Source organism: Leucoraja erinacea, unplaced genomic scaffold (assembly GCF_028641065.1).
Source record: "Leucoraja erinacea ecotype New England unplaced genomic scaffold, Leri_hhj_1 Leri_143S, whole genome shotgun sequence".
Classification (NCBI taxonomy): domain Eukaryota; kingdom Metazoa; phylum Chordata; class Chondrichthyes; order Rajiformes; family Rajidae; genus Leucoraja; species Leucoraja erinaceus.
This window is the reverse complement of record NW_026575715.1, coordinates 85,322-110,324: the sequence shown is the minus strand read 5'-3', so window position 1 is coordinate 110,324 and position 25,003 is coordinate 85,322. Positions and strand designations below refer to the sequence as shown.

At 47.7% G+C, this 25,003-nt stretch overlaps 2 protein-coding genes across 2 annotated transcripts in view; both read right to left on the bottom strand.

Moving 5' to 3' along the window:
• Positions 1–25,003, bottom strand: part of LOC129715828 (tubulin alpha-1D chain) — a 103,998-nt gene that overhangs the window by 41,441 nt on the left and 37,554 nt on the right. The gene's annotated exons all lie outside the window — the stretch shown is intronic.
• On the bottom strand, positions 15,023–23,336 carry LOC129715832 (tubulin alpha-8 chain-like). Its single transcript, XM_055665712.1, has 3 exons — positions 23,100–23,336; positions 20,456–20,604; positions 15,023–16,642 (listed from the first exon to the last, which is right to left on the bottom strand). Exons 1-3 carry the CDS (start codon positions 23,278–23,280, stop codon positions 15,668–15,670), a joined length of 1,305 nt encoding a protein of 434 aa, XP_055521687.1. The 5' UTR covers positions 23,281–23,336; the 3' UTR covers positions 15,023–15,667.

Genomic DNA, 25,003 nt, shown 5'->3' with positions numbered 1-25,003 from the left:
TAGGGGATGTCAGGATTGTCTTCTCCCGGCAGAGGTACTAGATCAGGAAGGCCTGCTCTCCCTTCTTCCAGTGCTTGCCCAAGGGAGGTCTCTCTCCAGATCCCTCCATCTGCGGCACTGCCAGGTATGCCCACATTCACATACAGGAAGTTGTAGTTTGCAACCACCACAGCTAACAGCACGATGGAATGGAACTTCTTGTAGTTAAAGTACACAGAACCTCCCCTGGGTGGACACCGGATGGCCACATGCTTCCCGTCAACTGCCCCACATGTGTGCAGGAAGTTCCATCTGGTTTGAAATCCGTGTGCCACTCTCCTCCACTCGTCAGGTGTACTAGGGCAGTCAATCATTTCTTCATACGCATTGTTGATGGCATCACAGGTCTCTCGGACGACCTTGCTGATGGTGTTGTGAGCCACACGGAAGATGTACGAGAGGCTCTTGTAGGAATCCCCTGACGCAAGGTAGCGGAGGGTGACGGCTGGGCACAGGCCTGGTTCAGGTGACTTCCGCATGACGGTGTCCGTTTTCTGCAGAAGAGGTCCGACTCGTGTCTTTAGCTCCTGAAACAGGTCAGGGGGTAACCTGGTGAAATGTCTAAAGGCAGCCTCATCTTTCTGCTGCAGATCCGTCACCATGTTCTCATACTGGCCCAAAGTGGGTCTCATCCGGATCAAATACCTCGTCCACACAGACCTCTTCCTGGGTTTCTTGATAGCCTTCATAGAAACATAGAAACATAGAAAGTAGGTGCGAGAGCAGACCACCAGGTCCATCGAGCCCGCACCGCCATTCGCTCATGGCTGAACACTAAACAGACACACTTACCCACAAACAGTAGACACAAGACACAGAACACAAGACACTACCCTCCCCTTTATACCGCTATCACCCCTCTCCACCCCAAGAACCTCGTGATCTCCTGGGGGAGGCAAAAAACCGGATAAAAACCCAGGTCCAATTCGGGAAAAAAATCCGGGAAATTCCTCTCCGACCCCAATCTAGGCGATCGACACTTGTCCAGGAGATCACTCAGGTCTTACTATACTAACCATACCTAGGTCCATATCCCTGCCCTCTCCCCGTAGCCCCTTATCCCCTTGGCAGCTAAAAAAAACATCTATTTTAGTCTTAAATATATTTAAAGTTTCTGCTTCCACTGCTCCCTGGGGCAGTGAATTCCATAAATTAACCACCCTCTGGGTGAAGAAGTTCTTCCTCATCTCAGTTTTAAAAGAGCCCCCCCTTATTCTGCAACTATGTCCCCTAGTTCTAGTTTCCCCGATCATTGGGAACATCCTCGGTGCATCCACCCGATCAAGGCCCCTCACGATCTTATATGTTTCAATGAGATCGCCTCTCATTCTTCTAAACTCCAAAGAGTAGAGTTCCAGCCTACTTAACCTTTCCTCATATGTCAATCCCCTCATTGCAGGAATTAATCTTGTAAACCTTCGCTGCACTGCCTCCAGGGCTAGTACATCCTTTCTTAAGTATGGACCCCAGAACTGTACACAGTATTCCAAATGTGGTCTCACTAATACTGTGTTGTTGAACTCCTGCCCAGCTGACCGGACAGCATGAGGGCTGCTGCTAACAGAGGTCTCTCTTGCTGTTGCTGTTGCAGCAATGCAATCTGTATCTCTTCCATGATGAGCCTGCAACCCCTGTTTATATGAGTAAAAATGACGTCACGTGCGACCTTCCCGCGGACTTCGCTCGAACTTCACGTCTACTCGCTCGGGGATCACTCGACCTCTGCGCGACCCCCGCTTCCGGTTTTGTCGCGCTAGCCGCATGCGGTCGCATGCTGGTGTGACAGGCCCTTCAGTTTTTCGGAGCCCCGCGCGTTGTCGGGACCAGCTCCGCACAACTCCATACGGCTCCGGCGATCGAAGTGGGACCGGCCCCGCGAGGCCGTACGGCTCAAGCGACCACGTTAGATCACGCTCACCGCATGCAGTCGCATGCTCGTGGGACAGGCCCTTTACTCCAGGCCACGGGCCACAGGTGCTGCTGTTGCTGGTGTTGACTCTGGCCCAGGCTATGCACATGACACTGATGCCTCAAGTGTGATGAAGAAGTTCAGGAGACCTGTTACACCGAGTGGGATTTTCTGGAACGGGACCATTTGGAACATTGAGGTTTCAGTGATTTTGTTCCTATATTGGCAGCAAATACATTGCCGGTTCGTTCGGGGACCAAATCACCGCTTCGCAACTTAAAATGTGAATTAAATACATCTTAAGAAACACTTTTATACATAAAAATATACTACTTTGTTTTACCTGTCCCCTACATAAAATCCGGCCCCGTTGTCGGCATTGACGGCTTCAGAAGTTGATTTTAAAATCATTCCAGCGATTAACTTGTCAGGCGAATTAAAAAAAAACCCATACAGAACGGCCGTCGGAACGATTCTTTAGCAACATCTTGCACTCGGGGAAAAAAAACCCTTTTAACCCCGCCCACCCCCCCCTCAAACGCGCCAAAATCGCGCACACGGCCAGTGGCAGATTTGCAGCGCCGCTGAAGGTAAGTATTGTAACATACCTATATACAGGGACACATGACAATAAACTCACTTGAGTCTGAAGAAGGGTTTCGGCCCGAAACGTTACCTATTTCCTTCGCTCCATAGATGCTGCTGCACCCGCTGAGTTTCTCCAGCTTTTTTGTGTACCTTTGATTTTCCAGCATCTGCAGTTCCTTCTTGAAAACTCACTTGACTTGAACCAAACAATGTAATTTCCAGTCAAGCTCTCACCCCGTTAAGAGTTTCCTTTACTTAGATTGAAAATCCTGGTTCTTGACTCAATTTACAACTTTAATATAAAATGTAATAATATTTTGGTTACTCTTTCCATGGAGTCTCATTGCAAAAATATTACTAACCCTCTCCTTTGATGCTGTAATGGCGCAGTATCCAATTACTTACTGGAGGTGGCGCTGCAACGGTGTTATTGCCAGGCAACGGAGTAATGATGGTGTAGTGCTCTATTACTGCCAGAGGCGGCGCTATAACAGCAGGTGTACTACCTCATTACTGCCATCAGGGGGCGGTGCAAGGACATGTGTGACCCTATGGATGGACTAAGTGCTGGAGTAACTCAGTGGGACAGGCAACATCTTTGGAGAGAAGGAATGGGTGACGTTTCGGGTCGAGACCCTACTTCAGACTGGTTAGGGTTAAAGGAAACAAGAGATATAGATGGCGATGAGGGGAGATAAAGAACAATGATGAGAGGGATAGACAGAGTTGATGTGGACAAGTTTTTCCCTTTGAGAATAGGGAAGATTCAAACAAGAGGACATGACTTCAGAATTAAGGGACAGAAGTTTAGGGGTAACATGAGGGGGAACTTCTTTACTCAGAGAGTGGTAGCTGTGTGGAATGAGCTTCCAGTGGAAGTGGTGGAGGCAGGTTCATTGGTATCATTTAAAAATAAATTGGATAGGCATATGGATGAGAAGGGAATGGAGGGTTATGGTATGAGTGCAGGCAGGTGGGACTAAGGGAAAAGTTGTTCGGCACGGACTTGTAGGGCCGAGATGGCCGGTTTCTGTGCTGTAATTGTTATATGGTTATATGGTTAATGAATTAAAGATATTTAAAAAAGTAATGATGATAGAGGAAACAGGCCATTGTTAGCTGTTTGTTGGATGAAAACAAGATGCTGATGCGACTTGGGTGGGGAAGGGTAGAGAGAAAGGGAATGCCGAGGCTACCTGATGTTAGAGAAATCAATTTTCATACCACTGGGCTGTAAGCTGCCCAAGTGGAGTAACTCAGCAGGTACACAAAAGTGCTGGAGAAACTCAGCGGGTGCAGCAGCATCTATGGAGCGAAGGATATAGTCAATGTTTCGGGCCAAAACCCTTCTTCAGACTCAGTCTGAAGAAGGGTTTCAGCCCGAAACATTGCCTATTTCCAATGAAATTTTCAGTTATGGAAGATTGAAGCATTATGAAACGAATATGACACATCTTACTTGGATGACTGAGTCTGAAGAAGGGTTTTGGCCCGAAACGTTGCCTATTTCCTTCGCTGCATAGATGCTGCTGCACCCGCTGAGTTTCTCCAGCATTTTTGTCTACCTTTGATTTTCCAGCATCTGCAGTTCCTTCTTGAACACTTGGAGTAACTCAGCAGGTCAGGCAACATCTGTGGAAAAAACGAATAGGTGACATTTCGGGTCGAGACCCTTCTCCCGACTGAGAGTCAGGGGAGAGGCTGTGGAGGCCAAGTCAATGGATATTTTTACAGCAGAGATAGATAGATTCTTGATTAGTACGGGTGTCAGAGGCAATGGGGAGAAGGTAGGAGAATGGAGTTCGGAAGGAGATATAGATCAGCTATGATTGAAGGACAGAGTAGACGATGGGCCGAATGGCCTAATTCTGCTCCTATCACTTATGAGAGGGAAACTAGTGGTATGAAGAGGTACATTGAGCTCCTTTTGCATACCTTTCATCCATTTGCTCAAAGCCATCAATGATGATCAAGGAAAGGTGGAACTCACAATGGTCCATTGTTGGCTGTAGAGATAAACAAATTCTTGATTAGAACGGGTGTCAAGGGTTATGGGGAGAAGGCAGGAAAATGGGATTAGGAGGCAGAGATCAGCCATGATTGAATGGTAGAGTAGACTCGATGGGCCGAATGGCCTAATTCTACTCCTATAACCTGCGAGTCTACTCTGCCATTCAATTCCTGTATGGCTGATCTATCTCTCCCTCTCAACCCCATTCTCCTGCCTCCACCCCATAACCCCCTAACACCCGTACTAAACTAGAATATGTCTATCTCTGCTTTAAAATTACCCACTGACTTGTGGCATCCACAGCCGTCTGTGGCAATGAATTCCACAGATTCACCGCCCTCTGACTAAAGAAATTCCACCTCATCTCCTTCCTGAAGGAACATCCTTTAATTCTGAGGCTGTGCCCTCTGGTCCTAGACTCTCTCCCTGGTGGAAACATCCTCTCTACATTAACTCTATCCAGGGCTTTCACTAGTCGGTAAAGGGCCTGTCCCACTTGGCCGTCATTTACGCGACAGTCCGGTAGTGACTGACGGGCGACGGTCGGGCGTGTCATCATGCGTCCGCACAGCCGTCTGGAGCGCGTGACGTCATTTGAAGATGGACACAAAATGCAGGAGTAACTCAGCGGGACCAGCAGCATCTCTGGAGAGAAGGAATGGACGATGTTTCAGGTCGAGACTCTTCTTCAGTCTGAAAGAAGGGTCTTGACCCGAAACGTTACCTATTGTTTCTCTCCAGAGATGGTGCCGGCCCCGCTGAGTTACTCTTGCATTTTGTGTCTATCTCCAATCGTCTTGGCCCCCGCTCTGGGAGTAGGAGTGGGGGCGGATCCGGACCGCAGTGGCCGTGAGCCCCAGGCCGAGCTCGGCGATCGTTTGCCTGCTTCTGCTGCTGTTGGAGGTGAGACGTTGCGTCGCGCCAGGGTCTTGGGCCTGTCATAGAAACATAGAAATTAGGTGCAAGAGTAGGCCATTCGGCCCTTCGAGCCTGCACCGCCATTCAATATGATCATGGCTGATCATCCAACTCAGTATCCTGTACCTGCCTTCTCTCCATACCCCCTGATCCCCTTAGCCACAAGGGCCACATCTAACTCCCTCTTAAATATAGCCAATGAACTGGCCTCAACTACCCTCTGTGGCAGAGAGTTCCAGAGATTCATCACTCTCTGTGTGAAAAAAAGTTCTTCTCATCTCGGTTTTAAAGGATTTCCCCCTTATCCTTAAGCTGTGACCCCTTGTCCTGGACTTCCCTAACATCGGGAACAATCTTCCTGCATCTAGCCTGTCCAACCCCTTAAGAATTTTGTAAGTTTCTATAAGATCCCCTCTCAATCTCCTAAATTCTAGAGAGTATAAACCAAGTCTATCCAGTCTTTCTTCATAAGACAGTCCTGACATCCCAGGAATCAGTCTGGTGAACCTTCTCTGCACTCCCTCTATGGCAATAATGTCCTTCCTCAGATTTGGAGACCAAAACTGTACGCAATACTCCAGGTGTGGTCTCACCAAGACCTGGTACAACTGCAGTAGAACCTCCCTGCTCCTATACTCAAATCCTTTTGCAATGAAAGCCAACATACCATTCACTTTCTTTACCGTCAGTTACACGACCGGCCAGTGGCGCGCGGAGATTTAGTGCAGGAAGAAGTCCACACTCCTCCACACGCCCGTCCCGCTACCCACACGCTACCCACACGCTACCCACACGCTAGCAGGTCACGTAAATGGCGCGCGAATGACGGCCAAGTGGGACAGACCTTTAAGTTTCGATGAAGTCTCCCCTCATCCTTCTAAATGCCAGCGGGTACAAGCCCAGTGTAGTCCAACGCTCATCATAGATTAAGGTGATAAGGATAGAAGAGGTGTGGACTGTGAAGCCAGAGGAAGGAATGTGGGTGGAAGAGGTGGGGACGAAATGGGTGTGAGTCCATGGGGGGTCAAGGAATGAGGGGAGGGGTGGAGAGAAGGTTGTTTGTCGGTTCTTGGACATCCCAAACAAACTCAGCTGAGAGAATGGAGCGGCTGGGCTTGTACACTCTGGAGTTTAGAAGGATGAGAGGGAATCTTATTGAAACATAAGATTGTTAAGGGTTTGGACACGCTAGAAGCAGGAAACATGTTCCCGATGTTGGGGGAGTCCAGAACCAGGGGCCACAGTTTAAGAATAAGGGGCAAGCCATTTAGAACGGAGACGTGGAAACACTTTTTCACACAGAGTTGTGAGTCTGTGGAATTCTCTGCCTCAGAGGGCGGTGGGGGCAAGTTCTCTGGATACTTTCAAGAGAGAGCTAGATAGGGCTTTTAAAGATAGCGGAGTCAGGGGATATGGGGAGAAGGCAGGAACGGGGTACTGATTGGGGATGATCAGCCATGATCACATTGAATGGCAGTGCTGGCTCGAAGGGCCGAATGGCCTCTACTCCTGCACCTACCTTACCACCCCCTCCCTGGGCACTTTCCGTTGCAACCGCAAGAGATGCAGCACTTGTCCCTTTACCTCCCCCCTCGACTCCATGCAGTCGTTCCAGGTGCGACAGAGGTTCACCTGTATCTCCTCCAACCTCATTTATTGCATCCGCTGCTCTAGATGTCAGCTGATCTACATCGGTGAGACTAAGCGTAGGCTTGCCGATCGTTTCGCCGAACACCTCCGCTCGGTCCGCAAGAACCAACCTGACCTCCCGGTGGCTCAGCACTTCAACTCCCCCTCCCATTCCCCGTCCGACCTCTCTGCCCTGGGTCTCCTCCACGGCCAGAGTGAGCAATACCGGAAATTGGAGGAACAGCACCTCATATTCCGCTTGGGGAGTCTGCATCCTGCGGGCATGAACATTGAATTCTCCCAATTTTGTTAGCCCTTGCTGTCTCCTCCCATCTCTCAGCCCTCGGGCTCCTCCTCCTCCTTTTTCCTTCCTTCTCCCCGCCACCCCCTATCAGTCTGAAGAAGGGTTTTGGCCCGAAACGTTGCCTATTTCCTTCGCTCCATAGGTGCTGCTGCACCCGCTGAGTTTCTCCAGCATTTAGAATAGAATAGTTTCTTTATTGTCATTGTAACATGAACCATGTACAACGAAATTTAAAAATGTCAGCCAGTCAGTGCACCATTTATAAAAGCTAACGATACATACAAGATAAAATATTAAAAGATAAACAACTAAAATAAATATCACGAAAATAGCACGCATAAACACCCAACCCTCCATCCTTCTGTCGATTTCACAGTGTACCACAGTCCCTTAGTATATCTCGCCCCTGCGTTCCTTGGCGGCTACATTTAGTGCTTTTATAGCAATGGGGTAAAAACTGTTTTTTAGTCTGTTCGTCCTTGTCCTTGTAGATCTGTACCGTCTGCCTGACGGCAACAGTTCAAACAGGGAGTGTCCGGGGTGGGAAATGTTCTTTATGATACTCTGGGATTTTTTGGTGCAGCGGGAACTGTGTAAGTCCTCCAAGGTAAGGAGAGGGCAGCCGACAATCCTCTGGGCGTTGTCAATGGCCCTCTGGAGCGCTTTCCTCTGAGCCGCTGTGCAGCTGGTGTACCACACGCATACAAAGTATGTTAGTATGCTCTCAATGGAGCACCGATAAAAGGACAGCAGCAGTCTCTGAGTGATGTTATTCTTCCCGAGCACCCTCAGGAAGTGCAGTCTCTGCTGGACCTTTTTCAGCAGCGCAAAGGTGTTCACATTCCACGTCAGGTCCTCCTCAATATGGATTCCCAGGAAGCGGAAATCCGCCACCCTCTCCACACAGTCCCCTCTGATAGTCAATGGTACCATGTCCGTTTTATTCTTCCTAAAGTCTATTATTATTTCCATTTTTGTTTATTAATTAATTATTTTTGTCTACCGTCTATTATCTATTGTCAGCCACCAGAGGGCAGTGAAGGCTCACATCACAGGCGTATTCAACTGCAGAGAATATTGCAGATGTGAAATGATTTAGCTTAGTTTAGAGATACAGTGTGGAAAATAGGCCCTTTAGCCCACCGAGTCCACGCCGACCAGCGATCACCCGTACAATAGTTCTATGTTATCCAACCATCTCATCCACTCCCAAGGCACTGGGAACAGTTTACAGAGACCAATTAACTTACAAACCCGAAAGAATGCTTTATAGAGTCATAGAGTGATACAGTGTGGAAACAGGCCCTTCGGCCCAACTCGCCCACACCGGCCAACAATGTCCCAGCTACCCTAGTCCCCACTCGCCTGCGCTTGGTCCATATCCCACCAAACCTGTCCTATCCATGTACCTCTCCAACTGCTTCTTGGGATAATCCCAGCCTCAACTACCTCCTCTGGCAGCTTGTTCCATACAACCACCACCTTCTGTGTGGAAAAAGTTACCCCTCGGATTCCTATTAAATCTTTTTCCCTTCACCTTGAACCTATGCCCTCTGGTCCTCGATTCCCCTACTCTGGGCAAAAGACTCCACCACCCTCTGTATGAAAAAGTTATGGACAATTGGTGCAGGAGTTGGCCATTCGGCCCTTCGAGCCAGCACCGCCATTCAATGTGATCATGGCTGATCATCCTCAATCAGTACCCCGTTCCTGCCTTCTCCCCATATCCCCTGACTCCGCTATTTTTAAGAGCCCTATCTAGCTCTCTCTTGAAAGTATCCAGAGAACCGGCCTCCAACCGGCCTCCACCTTCATTATTGCCATAGAGGGAGTGCAGAGAAGGTTTACCAGACTGATTCCTGGGATGTCAGGGCTGTCTTATGAAGAAAGACTGGATAGACTTGGTTTATACTCTCTAGAATTTCGGAGATTGAGAGGGGATCTTATAGAAACTTACAAAATTCTTAAGGGGTGGGACAGGCTAGATGCAGGAAGATTGTTCCCGATGTTGGGGAAGTCCAGGACAAGGGGGTCACAGCTTAAGGATAAGGGGGAAATCCTTTAAAACCGAGATGAGGAAAACTTTTTTCACACAGAGAGTGGTGAATCTCTGGAACTCTCTGCCACAGAGGGTAGTTGAGGCCACAGTTCATTGGCTATATTTAAGAGGGAATTAGATGTGGCCCTTGTGGCTAAGGGGATCAGAGGGTATGGAGAGAAGGCAGGTACGGGATACTGAGTTGGATGATCAGCCATGATCATATTGAATGGCGGTGCAGGCTCGAAGGGCCGAATGACCTCTACTCCTGCACCTAATTTCTATGTTTCTATGTTTCATTTGTACAGGATAGGGTGGCACAACAGTAGTGTTGCTGCCTTGCAGCGCTGGAGATGCTGGTTCGATCCTGAACGGGTGTTTGACTGTAAGGGTTTGTACGTCTCCCCATGACCTGTGAGGGTTTTCAGAGCTTCGGTTTCCTCCCACACTCCAAAGATGTACAGGTTTGCAGGCTAATTGGCTTGGTTGTCCCTAGTGTGTGTTGGATAGAGTTAGTGTGCAGGGATCGCTGGTCAGCGCGGACTCAGCGGGCCAAGGGGCCTGTTTACACACCATCTCCAAACTCAACAATGGATCCATCCATAGCGTACAGATACAGGATAAAGGGAATAATGTTCAGTGCAAGATAAATGGCTCCATTTGTAATTATGTATTACGTAGAAACATAGAAAAGAGATGCAGAGAAGGCCATTTGGCCCTTCGAGCCAGCACCGCCTTTCATTGTGATCGTGGCTGCTCGGCACAATCAGTAACCCGTCCCATACCACTTGATTCCGCTTGCCCCTTCATCCAGTGACTTGGCCTCCACTGCCCCCTGTGGCAGAGAATTCCACAAACTCACAACTCTCCAGGTGGAAACAAATCCAGTCTTTCTGCTGACTGGATAGCACGCAACAAAAGCTTTCACTCCACCTCTGTACACGTGACAATAAACTAAACTAAAGTCTGATTGAACCGCCTGTGTTTGTGTACCGACCGCCATCCGCATTTCAAGCTGCGAGTGTATAAATTCCTGTGGAATTTTATTGCAAAATCCTCTTCAATTACTTGCCCGCACCCTGTCCACCTTTCCTTATTCGGTCAAAACTTGGAGATTTGATTAGCTTTGGGATTCCTATCCCCCCTGTTCTGCAGTAGAACAATGTGTTTCTCTCTCCTCCCCAGATGGTTGTAGATCTATGCTGGCCCTTGCCGCATTCAACTCATTTGCCTCTCGTCCAAGGACTTGGTGTGCTTTCGTAGTAGTGCCTGGTGGTCTGAACTGCTCGCAGATTAATTTGCACAATTACTTTCCTTGAGCCCCTTATCTGTTTCTAAACTACCTCTTCAGCGGTAAACGTGTTCGGAAGAATGTCACATAAATAAAACAGGCCACGCTGGAAATCTGCAATGATAACTGACTGTTGGAGCCTCTTTTCTCCAGAATAGACAATAGGTGCAGGAGTAGGCCATTCGAGCCAGCACCGCCATTCAATGTGGTCATGGCTGATCATCCCCAATCAGTACCCCGTTCCTGCCTTCTTCCCATATCCCCTGACTCCACTATTTTTAAAGAGCCCTATCTAGCTCTCTCTTGAAAGCATCCAGACAACCTGCCTCCACCGCCCTCTGAGGCAGAGAATTCCACAGACTCACCACTCTCTGTGAGAAAAAGTGTTTCCTCATCTACGTTCTAAATGGCTTGTCCCTTATTCTTAAACTGTGGCCCCTGGTTCTGGACTCGCCCAACATCGGGAACATGTTTCCTGCCTCTAGCGTGTCCAAGCCCTTAACAATCTCATATGTTTCAATGAGATCTACTCTCATCCTTCTAAACTTCAGAGTGTACAAGCCCAGCCGCTCCATTCTCTCAGCATATGACAGTCCCGCCATCCCGGGAATTAACCTTGTAAACCTACGCTGGGCTCCCTCAATAGCAAGAATGTCCTTCCTCAAATTAGGGGACCAAAACTGCACACAATACTCCAGGTGTGGTCTCACTCGGGCTCTGTACAACTGCAGAAGGTTTAACTTGGCATCATGTTCAGCACTGACATTATGGGCTGAAGGGCCTGTCCCTGTGCTGTACTGAGCTGTGTATGTTGTTCAAGTCGTCATGAAGGATTTCTGGCTATGTGGATGCACAGAAGGATAACATACTTCCCTGTCAAGATTATATTCCAGGTTAATTCTCCCACGCAAACCATCCCCTCTCCTGGTACTTTCCCTTGCAACCGCAGGAAATGCTACGCTTGTCGCTTTCTCGCTCTCCCCCCCTCTCTCGACTCCATTCAAGGACCCAAGCAGCCTTTCCAGGTGCAGCAGAGGTTCACCTGCACCTCTTCCAGCCTCGTGTCAGCTGCTCCAAGCTCTAGGTGTCAGCTGCTCTACATCAGTGAGACCAAGCGCAGGCTTGGCGATCGCTTCGCCCAACACCTCCGCTCGTTTCGCACCAACCAACCTGATCTCCCGGTGGCTCAGCACTTCAACTCCCCCCTCCCCCCATTCCCAATCCGACCTTTCGGTCCTGGGCCTCCTCCATGGCCAGAGTGAGTCCCACCGCAAATTGGAGGAGCAGCACCTCATATTTCACTTGGGTAGTTTGCACCCCAGCGGCATAAACATTGACTTCTCCAATTTCAGGTAGTCCCTGCTTTCTCCCTCCTTCCCCTCCCCTTCCCAGCTGTCCCACAGCCCACTGTCTCCGCCTCTTCCTTTCTTCTTCCCCACCACCCCCACATCAGTCTAAAGAAGGGTCTCGACCCGAAACATCGCCTATTCCCTCGCTCCATAGATGCTGCCTCACCCGCTGAGTTTCTCCAGCATTTTTGTCTATCCCGTCAAGATTGCTCAATGGTACTTATTTTCTTTGGTGAAGTTGTAAAATTGTCCCTTGTGCAGATGATAGCATTTGTCACTGGCTAGCATGGACACAGCAGGGCTGAAGGGCCTGTTTCCACACATCTAAATCTCCAAACTCAGTTTGATTTTGACAATGGATCGGTCTATTTTTTTTATAGACAAGCGAGGGTTCTGATTCCTCTAACTTTCTCATTCCTTCCACCAGCGAGAGTGTATCTCCATCCATGTTGGCCAGGCCGGAGTGCAGATGGGCTGAGAACTGTACTGCCTGGAACATGGAATCCAGCCAGACGGCTACAGACCAGACGGCAGAAGCACTGGCGGCGTAGACGGCTCCATCAACACCTCCTTCTGTGAGACGTCGGCTGGGAAACACGTGCCCAGGGCCGTAGAAAATTGGCTTCACGGAAGGATGATGGTGGAAAGTTGCTTCTCGGACTGGAGAAAATTGCAGCAGGACCTTGATCAATTGGCCAGGTGGGCTGAGGAATGGTTGTTGACCCAGAACAAGGGGGGTCACACAGTTTAAGGATAAGTGGGAAATCTTTTAGGACCGAGATGAGAAAAAAAATTTTCACACAGAGAGTGGTGAATCTCTGGAATTTCTGCCACAGAAGGTAGTTGAGGCCACAGTTCATTGGCTATATTTAAGAGGGAGTTAGATGTGGCCCTTGTGGCTAAAGGGATCAGGGGGTATGGAGAGAAGGCAGGTACAGGATACTGAGTTGGATGATCATCCATGATTATATTGAATGGCGGTACAGGCTCGAAGGGCCGAATGGCCTCTACTCCTGCACCTATTTTCTATGTTTCTATGTAGAGCAGAGGGATCTAGGAGTACAGGTACATGGTTCCTTGAAGGTGGAGTCGCAGGTAGATCGGGTGGTCAAAAAGGTTTTTGGCACATTGTCCTTCATCAACCAGAGTATTGAGTATAGAAGTTGAGAGGTCATGTTGGAGTTGTATAAGACATTGGTGAGGCCGCATTTAGAGCATTGTGCTCAGTTCTGGGCACCGTGTTAGAGGAACGATGCTGTCAAGCTGGAAAGCACAGAGAAGATTTACGAGGGTGTTGCCAGAGCTAGAGGGTCTGAGCTATAGGGAGAGGTTGAGTAGGCTGGGACTCTATTCCTTGGAGCGCAGGGAGATGAGGGTGATCTTATAGAGATGTATAAAATCATGAGTGGAATAGATCGGGTAGATGCACAGTCTCTTGCCCAGAGTTGGGGAATCGAGGACCAGAGGACATAGATTTAAGATGAAGGGGAAAAGATTTAATAGGAATCTTGCCTAAATGAAAAACTGGTTTGAGAATGCTAAAGTTGCCTTGCCTAACTGCAATGTTGGTTTGAGAATACTAAAGTTGCCTTGCCTAATTGAAAAGTTGATTTCAGAATGCTTTGCCTAATTGAAAAGTTGGTTTGAGAATGCCTTGCCTATCTGAAAAGTTGGTTTGAGAACGCTAAAGTTGCCTTGCCTAATTGAAACGTTGGTTTGAAAATGCAAAAGTTGCCTTGCAGTCTATATAATTAAAAGTCTAATCTTGCCAATTCCTGTTTGCGCTGTATATTGATTTCAGGAAAAATGCTACCACGTACTGCTGTGATTTATGGCCATCTTACTCAGAGTCCCCCTCCGCTCATCAGGTGCCGACGATTTTTCCCCATCGATGAAAAATAAGAGTTGATAATGTTTAAAAAATGTTGAGATTCTCTCTCCTGTCAATTACGCCATGAAGGCCACGCCCCTTCTTGTGGGAGGGACTATAAAACCTGGAAGTGTGGGCGTGGCTCAGTCTCTGCAAGAAGGGGGAGGGAGAGGTCATGATTCTGTATTTTGTGGCCTTGCACCCTGCTTGAAATGGTATGAAACTGCACACGAATTTGGTGGCCTTGCACCCTGCTTGAAGTGGAATTTCAAGGAATAGCCGTGAGTCAACTGCCAGCCCACCAGCCATGAGTGAGTGAGCTTCCAGTACACCAGGCTTGAGTGACTGAGCCGCCAGACCAAGAATCCATTCGGCCCAAAATGTCCATACTAGCCCTCTGGAAACTAGTCCCTTCAGCCCACAAAACCCATACTAGCGCTTCAGAAAGCCCCCCCCCCACTGGCCACCAATATTGGAATTGGTGGAGAGGTGGAATATTGCGTTGGAGGACCAGCCCTCCCATGTGAAGCTGGGACTCAACGGGTCCCACTTAATCTAGTTCCCTTTATAGACAATAGACAATAGGAGCAGGAGTAGGCCATTCGGCCTTTCGAGCCAGCACTGCCATTGAATGTGATCATGGCTGATCATCCCCAATCAGTACCCCGTTCCTGCCTTCTCCCCATATCTCCTGACTCCGCTATCGTTAAGAGCCCTATCTAGCTCTCTTGAAAGTTTCCAGAGAACCGGCCTCCACCGCCCTCTGAGGCAGAGAATTCCACACTCACAACTCTGATGTATCCATACACTGGACAGCTTGTACACATGTATTGTCTTCTGGCTCCTCCTCTTCCTTTTTCCTTTCTTCTCCCCGCCCCCCTCCCCCCACACTCCATCAGTCTGAAGAAAGGTTTCGGCCCGAAACGTTGCCCATTTCCTTCGCTCCTTAGATGCTGCTGCACCCGCTGAGTTTCTCCAGCACTTCTGTCTATCTGAAATAATATATATATTTTTTTTTTCTTTTTTTTTTTAAAAAGGTGATCAATAATTAAAAATCCAAAAACAGTCAAGTCCAGAAGGTGCAAATTTTAATAACTTAAACATTTATACATCTCAATTTTTCCTCTGGGAAAATGGACAAAGCTTTTGGCATTAATGTTGGAATTTTGATCTGTCACATGGAAGCGGGTACATTGGGAAGACATACTTTCAACGCGTTGATGGTTCAGATTTTACCTCCATACTGTTAGTGCAGTTTATCTCCATCCTATTCCATAGTGGCAACCATCATGAGATACAACGGGACTTGTTGCATGTTCTTAATCCATTCAAGAAGTTCAAACACTAACACCCAGCAGCAGGTTAGATGGTCAGATCTCCAAGATGGCTTCCAGATGTCAACAGCTCAATGGCGATAGGCCTGTCTTTGCGCTTCCAGGAATGATAAATTAGCAAAACCAAATTATTTTGCACAGCCTATGCTTTCTATTGATCAAATAATTGGCAGACTTAGATCGAAGGCAGTACAGATCATTGAAATCCAAACCCTTTCCCCATTATCTCGTCTACTGAAGGATGAGGGTTGAGGTCAAACATTTAAATGAATGAAGCTGACAAATTCAAATGAGTCTTACATAAATTGGAGTGGAATTAGAATAAGCTCAAGTTTAAATAGGTCAGAATTCCTCCATCTCCTCTTCAAGGCCAGGGTTGGGAGTGACTCAGAATTCCTCTCCGTCATTGTCATTGTTTGTGCTGTCAGCTCCAACTTCCTCGTAATCCTTCTCCAAGGCTGCCATGTCTTCACGGGCCTCGGAGAACTCTCCCTCCTCCATCCCCTCCCCCACGTACCAATGCACGAAGGCGCGCTTGGTGTACATCAGGTCAAACTTGTGGTCGAGCCGTGCCCAAGCCTCAGCGATGGCAGTGGTGTTGCTCAGCATACACACTGCACGCTGCACCTTGGCCAGGTCCCCACCGGGCACCGCAGTGGGAGGCTGGTAGTTGATGCCAAACTTGAACCCAGTCGGGCACCAGTCCACAAACTGGATGGTACGTTTGGTCTTGATGGCACCAATGGCAGCGTTGACGTCTTTCGGCACCACGTCACCGCGGTAAAGCAGACAACAAGCCATGTACTTGCCATAGCGAGGGTCACACTTGACCATCTGGTTGGCCGGCTCAAAGCAAGACTTGGTGATCTCGGCCACGGACATTTGCTCGTGGTAAGCCTTCTCGGCCGAGATGACCGGGGCGTAGGTGACCAGGGGGAAGTGGATTCGGGGATAGGGCACCAAGTTGGTCTGGAATTCTATCAGATCCACGTTGAGGGCCCCGTCGAAGCGGAGGGAGGCGGTGATCGACGAGACGACCTGACCAATGAGCCTGTTGAGGTTCACGTAGCCCGGGCTCTCGACTCCCAGGTGCTTCTGGCAGATATCGTAGATGGCTTCGTTGTCCATCATGAAGGAGCAGTCTGTGTCCTCCAGGGTGGCGCTGGTGGTCAGGACGGAGTTGTAGGGCTCCACCACTGCGGTGGAGATCCGTGGAGCCGGGTAGATGCAGAACTCCAGCTTGGACTTCTTGCCGTAGTCGGCAGTCAGGCGTTTCATCAGCAGGGAGGTGAAGCCAGAACCAGTACCTCCACCAAAGCTGTGGAACACCAGGAAGCCTTGGAGACCCGTGCACTGGTCAGCCTGGGAAGATAAAAAAAACACCTCCGTTACTTCTAAGATTGATGAATAGAACAGGTTTAGAGGGCTATGGGCCAAACGCAGGCAGGTGGGACTTATTCCATTGTGGGTTCCACATTTCCTGAATCTTGATGCAGATTATATTTGGTTCTGAAACCTTCCCATACCTCTAGTTTCCCCCCTCCCAAACAGAAGGATCTCAATCTGAAACGTCGCCTATTCCTTTTCTCCAGATATGTTGTATGACCCGCTGAGTTACTCCAGCACTCTGTGAAATGTCACCTATCCATGTTCTCCACAGATGCTAGCAATGTTACAAATTTTTGAGATTTAAAAAATCAAGTCTGCAATTTATCCAATCAGATAAAGCATAAAAAGAAGTTTAATTTGACACCTAATTCATTTTCATATATTCAGTATTTAAAAAGTTATGGCCATTTTCATACTCTGAAATTAGCATCTTGTTCCCTATTGCTTTTCCATCGACTTAACACAAAAGCTGTGATCGAGGACAGTCAAAAGCCCATAACTTTCTTAAAAATTAAGAGAACTGAAATAAATTTTCAGTTATTATAGATTGAAGCATTCTGAAACAAATATGAAACAATCTTACTTAGATGACTTGAAATTAAAGCATATACGGGTAGTTAGTTAGTTACCTAATTGTAGCTAATTACAAAATTCAATAACCAGATCTAAACATCTATCAATTTCTTAAGAATAGATTAAAATTTTTAAATAACCCAAGTGTCCAAATAACATTCACACAAGAATTCACAATAACATAATTTTTAAATCTCATTGTCATAGATTTATAGGCCAAATGGAAGGAATTTAATGTTTAATACCTGTAAATTAATGGCCATTTAAATCAACTTGCGAGTGGGTTTTTCTGGAACGCGATCATTTGAAACGTTGCGGTTTGCAGTGCTTTAGACCCCGATATCGGCATGAAAAATATTGCTGGTTGGTATGGGGACTAAATCACCGTTTCGCAACTTAAAATGTGAACTAAAGGCACCTTAAGGACCACTTTTATACATAAAAATAAACGGCTTTCATTTACCTGTCACCTACATGAAATCCGTCCCCATTGTCGTCGTTGACGGCTTTAGAAGCTGATTTTAAAATTACTCCAGCACTGAACTAGTCGGGCGATTTAAAAAATTAAAAAAAATACACAGAATGCCCGTCGGAACGATTCTTCAGCAAAAGCTTGCACTCCAACCAAATATAATCCAGGACAAGGTAAGAAAAAAAACGTGTTTTAACCCCGCCCCTCCTCAAAGGCGCCAAAATCGCGCACATGGCCAGTGGCAGAATTGCAGCGCTGCTGAAGGTAAGTATTGTAACATACCTACAGATGCTGCCTGACCCGCTGAGTTACTCCAGCACTCTGTGAAACGTCACCTATCCATGTTCTCCACAGATGCTGCCTGACCCGCTGAGTTACCCCGGCACTTTGTGTCTATCTTCATTCATAGATGGGCCATGTTGGTTAGTGTGGGTCAAAGGGTCACTCCCTATGACTCGTTGTGTTTAAGAAGGAACTGCAGATGCTGGAACAATCAAATGTAGACAAAGATGCTGGAGAAACTCAGCGGGTGAGGCAGCCTCTATGGAGGGAAGGAATAGGTGACGTTTCGGGTCGACGTCATGCGCAAAGTCCGGTGCCGGGGCCAAAACTCCTCAGCTGGCCCACCGGCTGGGCTTTGCGTGCAGTCCAGCACCCAGGGCCATCATTCACCCAGCCACGGCCCAGTCGGTCAACGAATTGCCGTCGGGAATTTGTCCCGTAGTTTGAACTTTTGTCCCTTATCTGGGAGTGAGAAAGTTGGCCACACCAGTTGCCTAATAGAACCAGCTGAAATGCGTGCAGAGAAGATTTACGAGGATGATGTCAGTACTAGATGGTGTGAGCTATAGGGAGAGGTTGGGTTGGCTGGGACTCTATACCTTGGAGCGCAGGAGGATGAGGGGTGATCTTATAAGAGTTGTATAAAATCATGAGGAATAGATTGGGTAGAAGCACAAGAGTCTCTTGGCTAGAGTAGGGGAATCAAGGACCAGAGGACATTAGTTTAAGATGAAGGGGAAAAGATTTAATGGGAATCTGAGGGGTACCTTTTTCACACCAAGTGTGGTGGGACTATGGAAGCCGCCAGAAGAGGTAGTTGAGGCAGGGACTATTCCAACATTTATGAAACAGTTATACGGGATGTTCTTGGACCAACAAAATATTCCTAATGCAATTTAAACTGGAGGTGGCAGAGCGTGGACTTAAGCAAAAAAGGGTTCTTGGAGAAGAGCGACTTTAAATTTAGTTTTGTCTGGTTGCGTGAAGATTATTCCATGCTTTAATTGTGCGGGGGAAACAACAAATTGCTGTACACATGTGTCTTGGTAGCTGGAATCTCAAAATGGATCGAATGCCCTTGTCTGCTCCCAATAGGTTTGGGTTTGGTGTAGGTTTGGTTCAAGTCAAGTTCAAGTGAGTTTATTGTCATGTGTCCCTGTATAGGACAATGAAATTCTTGCTTTGCTTCAGCACAACAGAACATAGTAGGCATTGACTACAGAACAGATCAGTGTGTCCATATACCATTATATAAATATATACACACACATGAATAAATAAACTGATAAAGTGCAAATAACAGATAATGGGTTGTTAATAATCAGAGTTTTGTCTGAGCCAGGTTTAATAGCCTGATGGCTGTGGGGAAGTAGCTATTCCTGAACATGGTTGTTGCAGTCTTCAGGCTCCTGTACCTTCTACCTGAAGGTGGCGGGGAGATGAGTGTATGGCCAGGATGGTGTGGGTCCTTGATGATACTGCCAGCCTTTTTGAGGCAGCGACTGCGATAAATCCCCTCAATGGAAGGAAGGTAGGTCAGAGCTGAGCATTTAACATTTTGTAAAAACAGGTCAAACGGTGAGCTTCACACCCGTCTCGGAGAGGGTTCCACCCCGACCAGTGAATTCAGAAGCACACACGCGCACACGCACACATAACAAAACGAGCTGCCCGTCTTTGGACATGTTCGATGGAAGATAGATAGGAAGGGGTTTGGAGGGATATGGACCAAACGCAGGCAGGTGGAACTAGTGCAGCTGGGACATGTTGGCCGCTGTGGGCAAGTTGGGCGGAAGTGCCCAGTTTCCACGCTGTAAGACCGCTGAGTTACTCCAGCGTTTTGCGTCTGTCTTCGGTTTAAAGCAGCATCTGCAAAGGCCTGTCCCACTTGGCGATTTTATTTTCAGCGACTGCCGGCGTTATATCCGTGTCGCCAAAAGGTTTTGAACATTTCAAAATCCAGCGGCGACAAAAAAAAAAGTTGCGACACTTGAAAAAAACACCGCACGTCAATATACGTCATCACGCCACCTATTTTTCGTTGACCTGATAAGTCAGTCAAGGATGTCGGCAGTCGCCGAAAAAAAATGGCCAAATGGGACAGACCCGGCAGTTGTTCCCTAAAGGGGCTGTCCCACTGTACGAGCTAATTCAAGATCTCTCCCGAGTTTAAAAAAAAAAAATCAAACTCGTGGTAAGCACGTAGAATGTACGTAGCGGGTAAATCGGATGTTTGGGACGTCCCTTAGCGGCTCGTAACGCTAACAGCAGGTACTCGGGAAACGCGGTAAGCTGGTGAAGATTTTTCAACATGTTGAAAAATGTCCACGAGAGCCCCGAGTACCTACGAGCGGCCATTACTTGTAATTCTCCGAGTTCGAATCGGGGGAAACCCGGGTGAACTCTTGAATTAGCTCGTACAGTGGGACAGGCCCCTTAAGCATAAATGATATCCGTACCAGTTTCCGAATCCTATCCAAGACGGGCTCTATCATCCCAATACCGACGGTGTAGCACCCGCGAGCGTAGTTGTTGGCAGAATCTTCCTTCCCAGTCACGAGCTGCTTGGGGTGGAAGAGCAGGCGGTAGGTACCGACACGGACCTGATCTGCAAGTTAGGAAGACATAGTCGGAGTCGATTACAATTTGTTTTAGCTGAGCAGCGAGCACTGTTATTGTGAATGACAGGGCCCCGACCACAGGTGAAGAATGGAGGCAGGGGAGGACTGTCTGAATCAGGGGTGGGGAACTTTTTCATGTTGGAATGCCGCATTAAATTAGCTGTAATCCAACAAGGCCGCATCCAAGAAATTTCAATTAGATAGACTTCAAAATGTACATTATTTTATAAAAATCTAAATACTATGTACGAACTTCAAGAAAAGGAAAACATTTCATTAATTCTAAAGTTAACTAATCTTTTAATTACTTTGTTGTAACAAAGTAATTTTTTTTGTGGGAAATCTTTGGTTGCACAAGATGGAGGTACGCAGTTTCAGCCGATCTTCTAGATGGGTATCCGTCATTTGTGACCATAATGCCCCTGTCCCACTTAGGAAACCTGAACGGAAACCTCTGGAGACTTTGCGCCCCACCCAAGGTTTCCGTGAGGTTTTTTGTCAGTCTCCCTACCTGCTTCCACTACCTGCAACCTCCGGCAACCACGTGCAACCTCCGGGAAACGCACGGAAACCTTGGGTGGGGCGCAAAGTCTCCAGAGGTTTCTGTTCGGGGTTTCCCAAGTTGGACAGGGGCATAAGGGAGTCTTGATTTGGGTTTGGTAGGAGAATGTAGATTTGCAGCAATAAGTGGTTGTATTTTGTTGAACCTTCTGCTACTCCTTGGAATTTTAAATACGTTCATTTTAAGATTAAAATAAAAATAATAAAAGACAAACAAAAACAATGAATAAAAATAAAAGGATTTGTTCAGCAAAATTTGGATTCATTCAAAAGGCCGCACTTAATGGCTTAGAAGGCCAGATGCGGCCTTAAGGCAGGTTCTAGTCTGAACTGAATCATTCCAGGTGCGACAGAGGTTTACCTGCATCTCTTCCAACCTCATCTATTGCGTCCGCTGCTCTAGATGTCAGCAGATCTATATCGGTGAGACCAAGCGGAGGTTGGGCGATCGTTTCGCCGAACACCTCCGCTCGGTCCGCAATAACCAAGCTGACCTCCCGGTGGCTCAGCATTTCAACTCCCCCTCCCACTCCGTCTCAGACCTCTCTGTCCTGGGTCTCCTCCATGGCCACAGCGAGCAGCACCGGAAATTGGAGGAACAGCACCTCATATTCCGTTTGGGGAGTCTGCATCCTGGGGGCATGAACATTGAATTCTCCCAATTTTGTTAGTCCTGGCTGTCTCCTCCCCTTCCTCAGTCCCCCTGCTGTCTCCTCCCATCCCCCAGCCTTCGGGCTCCTCCTCCTTTTTCCTTTCTTGTCCCCGCCCACTCCCGCCCCCGATCAGTCTGAAGAAGGGTTTCGGCCCGAAACGTTGCCTATTTCCTTCGCTCCATAGATGCTGCTGCACCCGCTGAGTTTCTCCAGCTTTTTTGTGTAACCTCTAGTCTGAACTGTATTGCCTTCCACCACAGTGAAGAATGCTGTGGTGGATGTCTGTGTTGAATTATGTTGTGTATTGTGTCCTTTTTTTTTAAATTGTAACGCTGCATGGTAAATTACATTTCATCACACCTTATGGTTCATGTGACAAATAGATTTGAACTTTGATCTTCAACCATAGAACTACATATATCCATTTACGTAGACTGTACAAATCTAAAGGCGACCCCCCAGATTCAGGGGCAGTTTCTTCCCAGCTGTTATCAGGCTGTTCTGAACCATCCTACCAACAACTGGAGAGCGGTCCTGAACTACAATCGACCTCATTGGAGACCCTCTGTTTGGACTTTACCTTGCACTAAATCTTATCACACAGACAGTTGTGAGTCTGTGGAATTCTCTGCCTCAGAGGGCGGTGGAGGCCAGTTCTCTGGATACTTTCAAGAGAGCTAGACAGGGCTCTTAAACATAGCGGAGTCAGGGGATATGGGGAGAAGGCAGGAACGGTGCACTGATTGTGGATGATCAGCCATGATCACATTGAATGGCGGTGCTGGCTCGAAGGGCCGAATAGAAACATAGAAAATGTTTCCGACTCCGCTCTCTTTAAGAGCTCTTGAAAGTATCCAGAGAACCGGCCTCCACCGCCCTCCGAGGCAGAGAATTCCACAGACTCACAACTCTCTGTGAGAAAAAGTGTTTCCTCGTCTCCGTTCTAAATGGCTTACCCCTTATTCTTAAACTGTGTGTGGCCCTTGGTTCTGGACTCCCCCAACATCGGGACCATGTTTCCTGCCTCCAGCGTGTCCAAACCCTTAATAATCGTATGTTTCAATAAGATTCCCTCTCATCCTTCTAAACTCCAGAGTGTACAACCCCAGCCGCTCCATTCTCTCAGCATAACAGTCCCGGCACCCCGGGAATTAACCTGGTGAACCTACGCTGCACTCCCTCAATAGCAAGAATGTCCTTCCTCATATTATACAGAGCTATATATCACTCTCTCTTGAATACATCATTGTTTCTACCATTTTGATTACCGATCACAGAGGGCTCCGGATCCACAAAGACGGCCCTGGGCACGTGTTTCCCAGCCGATGTCTCGCAGAAGAAGGTGTTGAAGGAGCCGTCTGTCCCGCCAGTGCTCCTGCCGTCTGGTCTGTAGCCGTCTGGCTGGATGCCATGTTCTAGGCAGTACAGCTCCCAGCATGCATTGCCCATCTGGACTCCGGCCTGGCCAACATGGATGGAGATACACTCTCGCTGGTGGAAGGAATTAGAACATTCCACACAGTTTAGTTTGTCACATGTGCCGAGGTACAGAGAAAAGTTAACTTACAAAATTCTTAAGGGGGTTGGACGGGCTAGATGCAGGAAGATGAAGGAGTGCAGAGAAGGTTCACCAGACTGATTCCTGGGATGTCAGGACTGTCTTATGAAGAAAGACTGGATAGACTTGGTTTATACTCTCTAGAATTTAGGAGATTGAGAGATAGAAATTTAGGAGATTGAGATGTTGGGATCTTATAGAAACTTACAAAATTCTTAAGGGTGAATCTTGGAATTCTCTGACAGGCTAGATGCATTGGAAGATTGTTCCCGATGTTGGGGAAGTCCAGGACAAGGGGTCAGAGCTTAAGGATGAGGGGGAAGTCTTTTAGGACTGAGATGAGGAAAACAATTTTCACACAGAGAGTGGTGAATCTCTGGAACTCTCTGCCACAGAAGGTAGTTGAGGTCACAGTTCATTGGCTATATTTAAGAGGGAGTTAGATGTGGCCCTTGTGGCTAAAGGGATCAGGGGGTATGGAGAGAAGGCAGGTACGGGATACCGAGTTGGATGATCAGCCATGATCATATTGAATGGCGGTGCAGGCTCGAAGTGCCGAATGGCCTACTCCTGCACCTATTTTCTATGTTTCTATGTCATCAATTCCAGGAACAAGTCTATTCCGCCATTTAAAAAGGGCTAATCTATCTTTCCCTCTCAACCCCATTCCCAGCTGTTATCAGGCAACTGAACCATCCTACCACAACCAGAGAGCAGTCCTGAACCACTATCTACCTCATTGGTGACTCTCAGACTACCCTTGATCGGACTTTGTTGGGTTTACCTTGCACTAAACGTCATTCCCTTATCATGTATCTGTACACTGTGGACGGCTCGATTGTAATCATGTATTGTCTTTCCGCTGACTGGTTAGCGCGCAACAACAAAAAGCTTTGCTGTACCTCGGTACACTCGACAATAAACAAAACTATTTTGCCTTCCGCCCCATAACCCCCGATACGCCCGTACTAATCAAGAATCTGTCTATCTCTGCCTTAAAAATATCCATTAACTTGGCCTCCACAGCCGTCTGTGGCAATGAATTCCACAGATTCACCACCCTCTAACTAAAGAAATCCCTCCTCATCTCCTTTCTAAAGGTACATCCTTTTATTGAAGTTACGGTCTCTGGTCCTAGACTCTCCCACCAGTGGAAACATCCTCTCCACACTTACTCTATCCAGCTTTTATGTTGCCTGCTATCCAGTCAGTGAAAGGACTATACATGATTACAATCAAGCCATCCACAGTGTACAGATACAGGATAAGAGTATAATGTTTAGTTTAAATACAGCATGGAAACAGGCCCTTCAGCCCAACGGGTTCATGCCGACCAGCGATCCCCGCACATTAACACCACACTACACCCACTGGGGCCAATTACCAAGCCAATTCTCCAGTTGTACAGGGCTCTGGTGAGACCACATCTGGAGTATTGTGTACAGTTTTAGTCTCCTAATTTGAGGAAGGACGTCCGTGTGATTGAGGCAGTGCAGCGTAGGTTCACGAGATTGATCCCTGGGATGGCGGGACTGTCATACGAGGAAAGATTGAAAAGACTAGGCTTGTATTCATTGGAGATTAGAAGGATGAGGGGGGGGGGGGATCTTATAG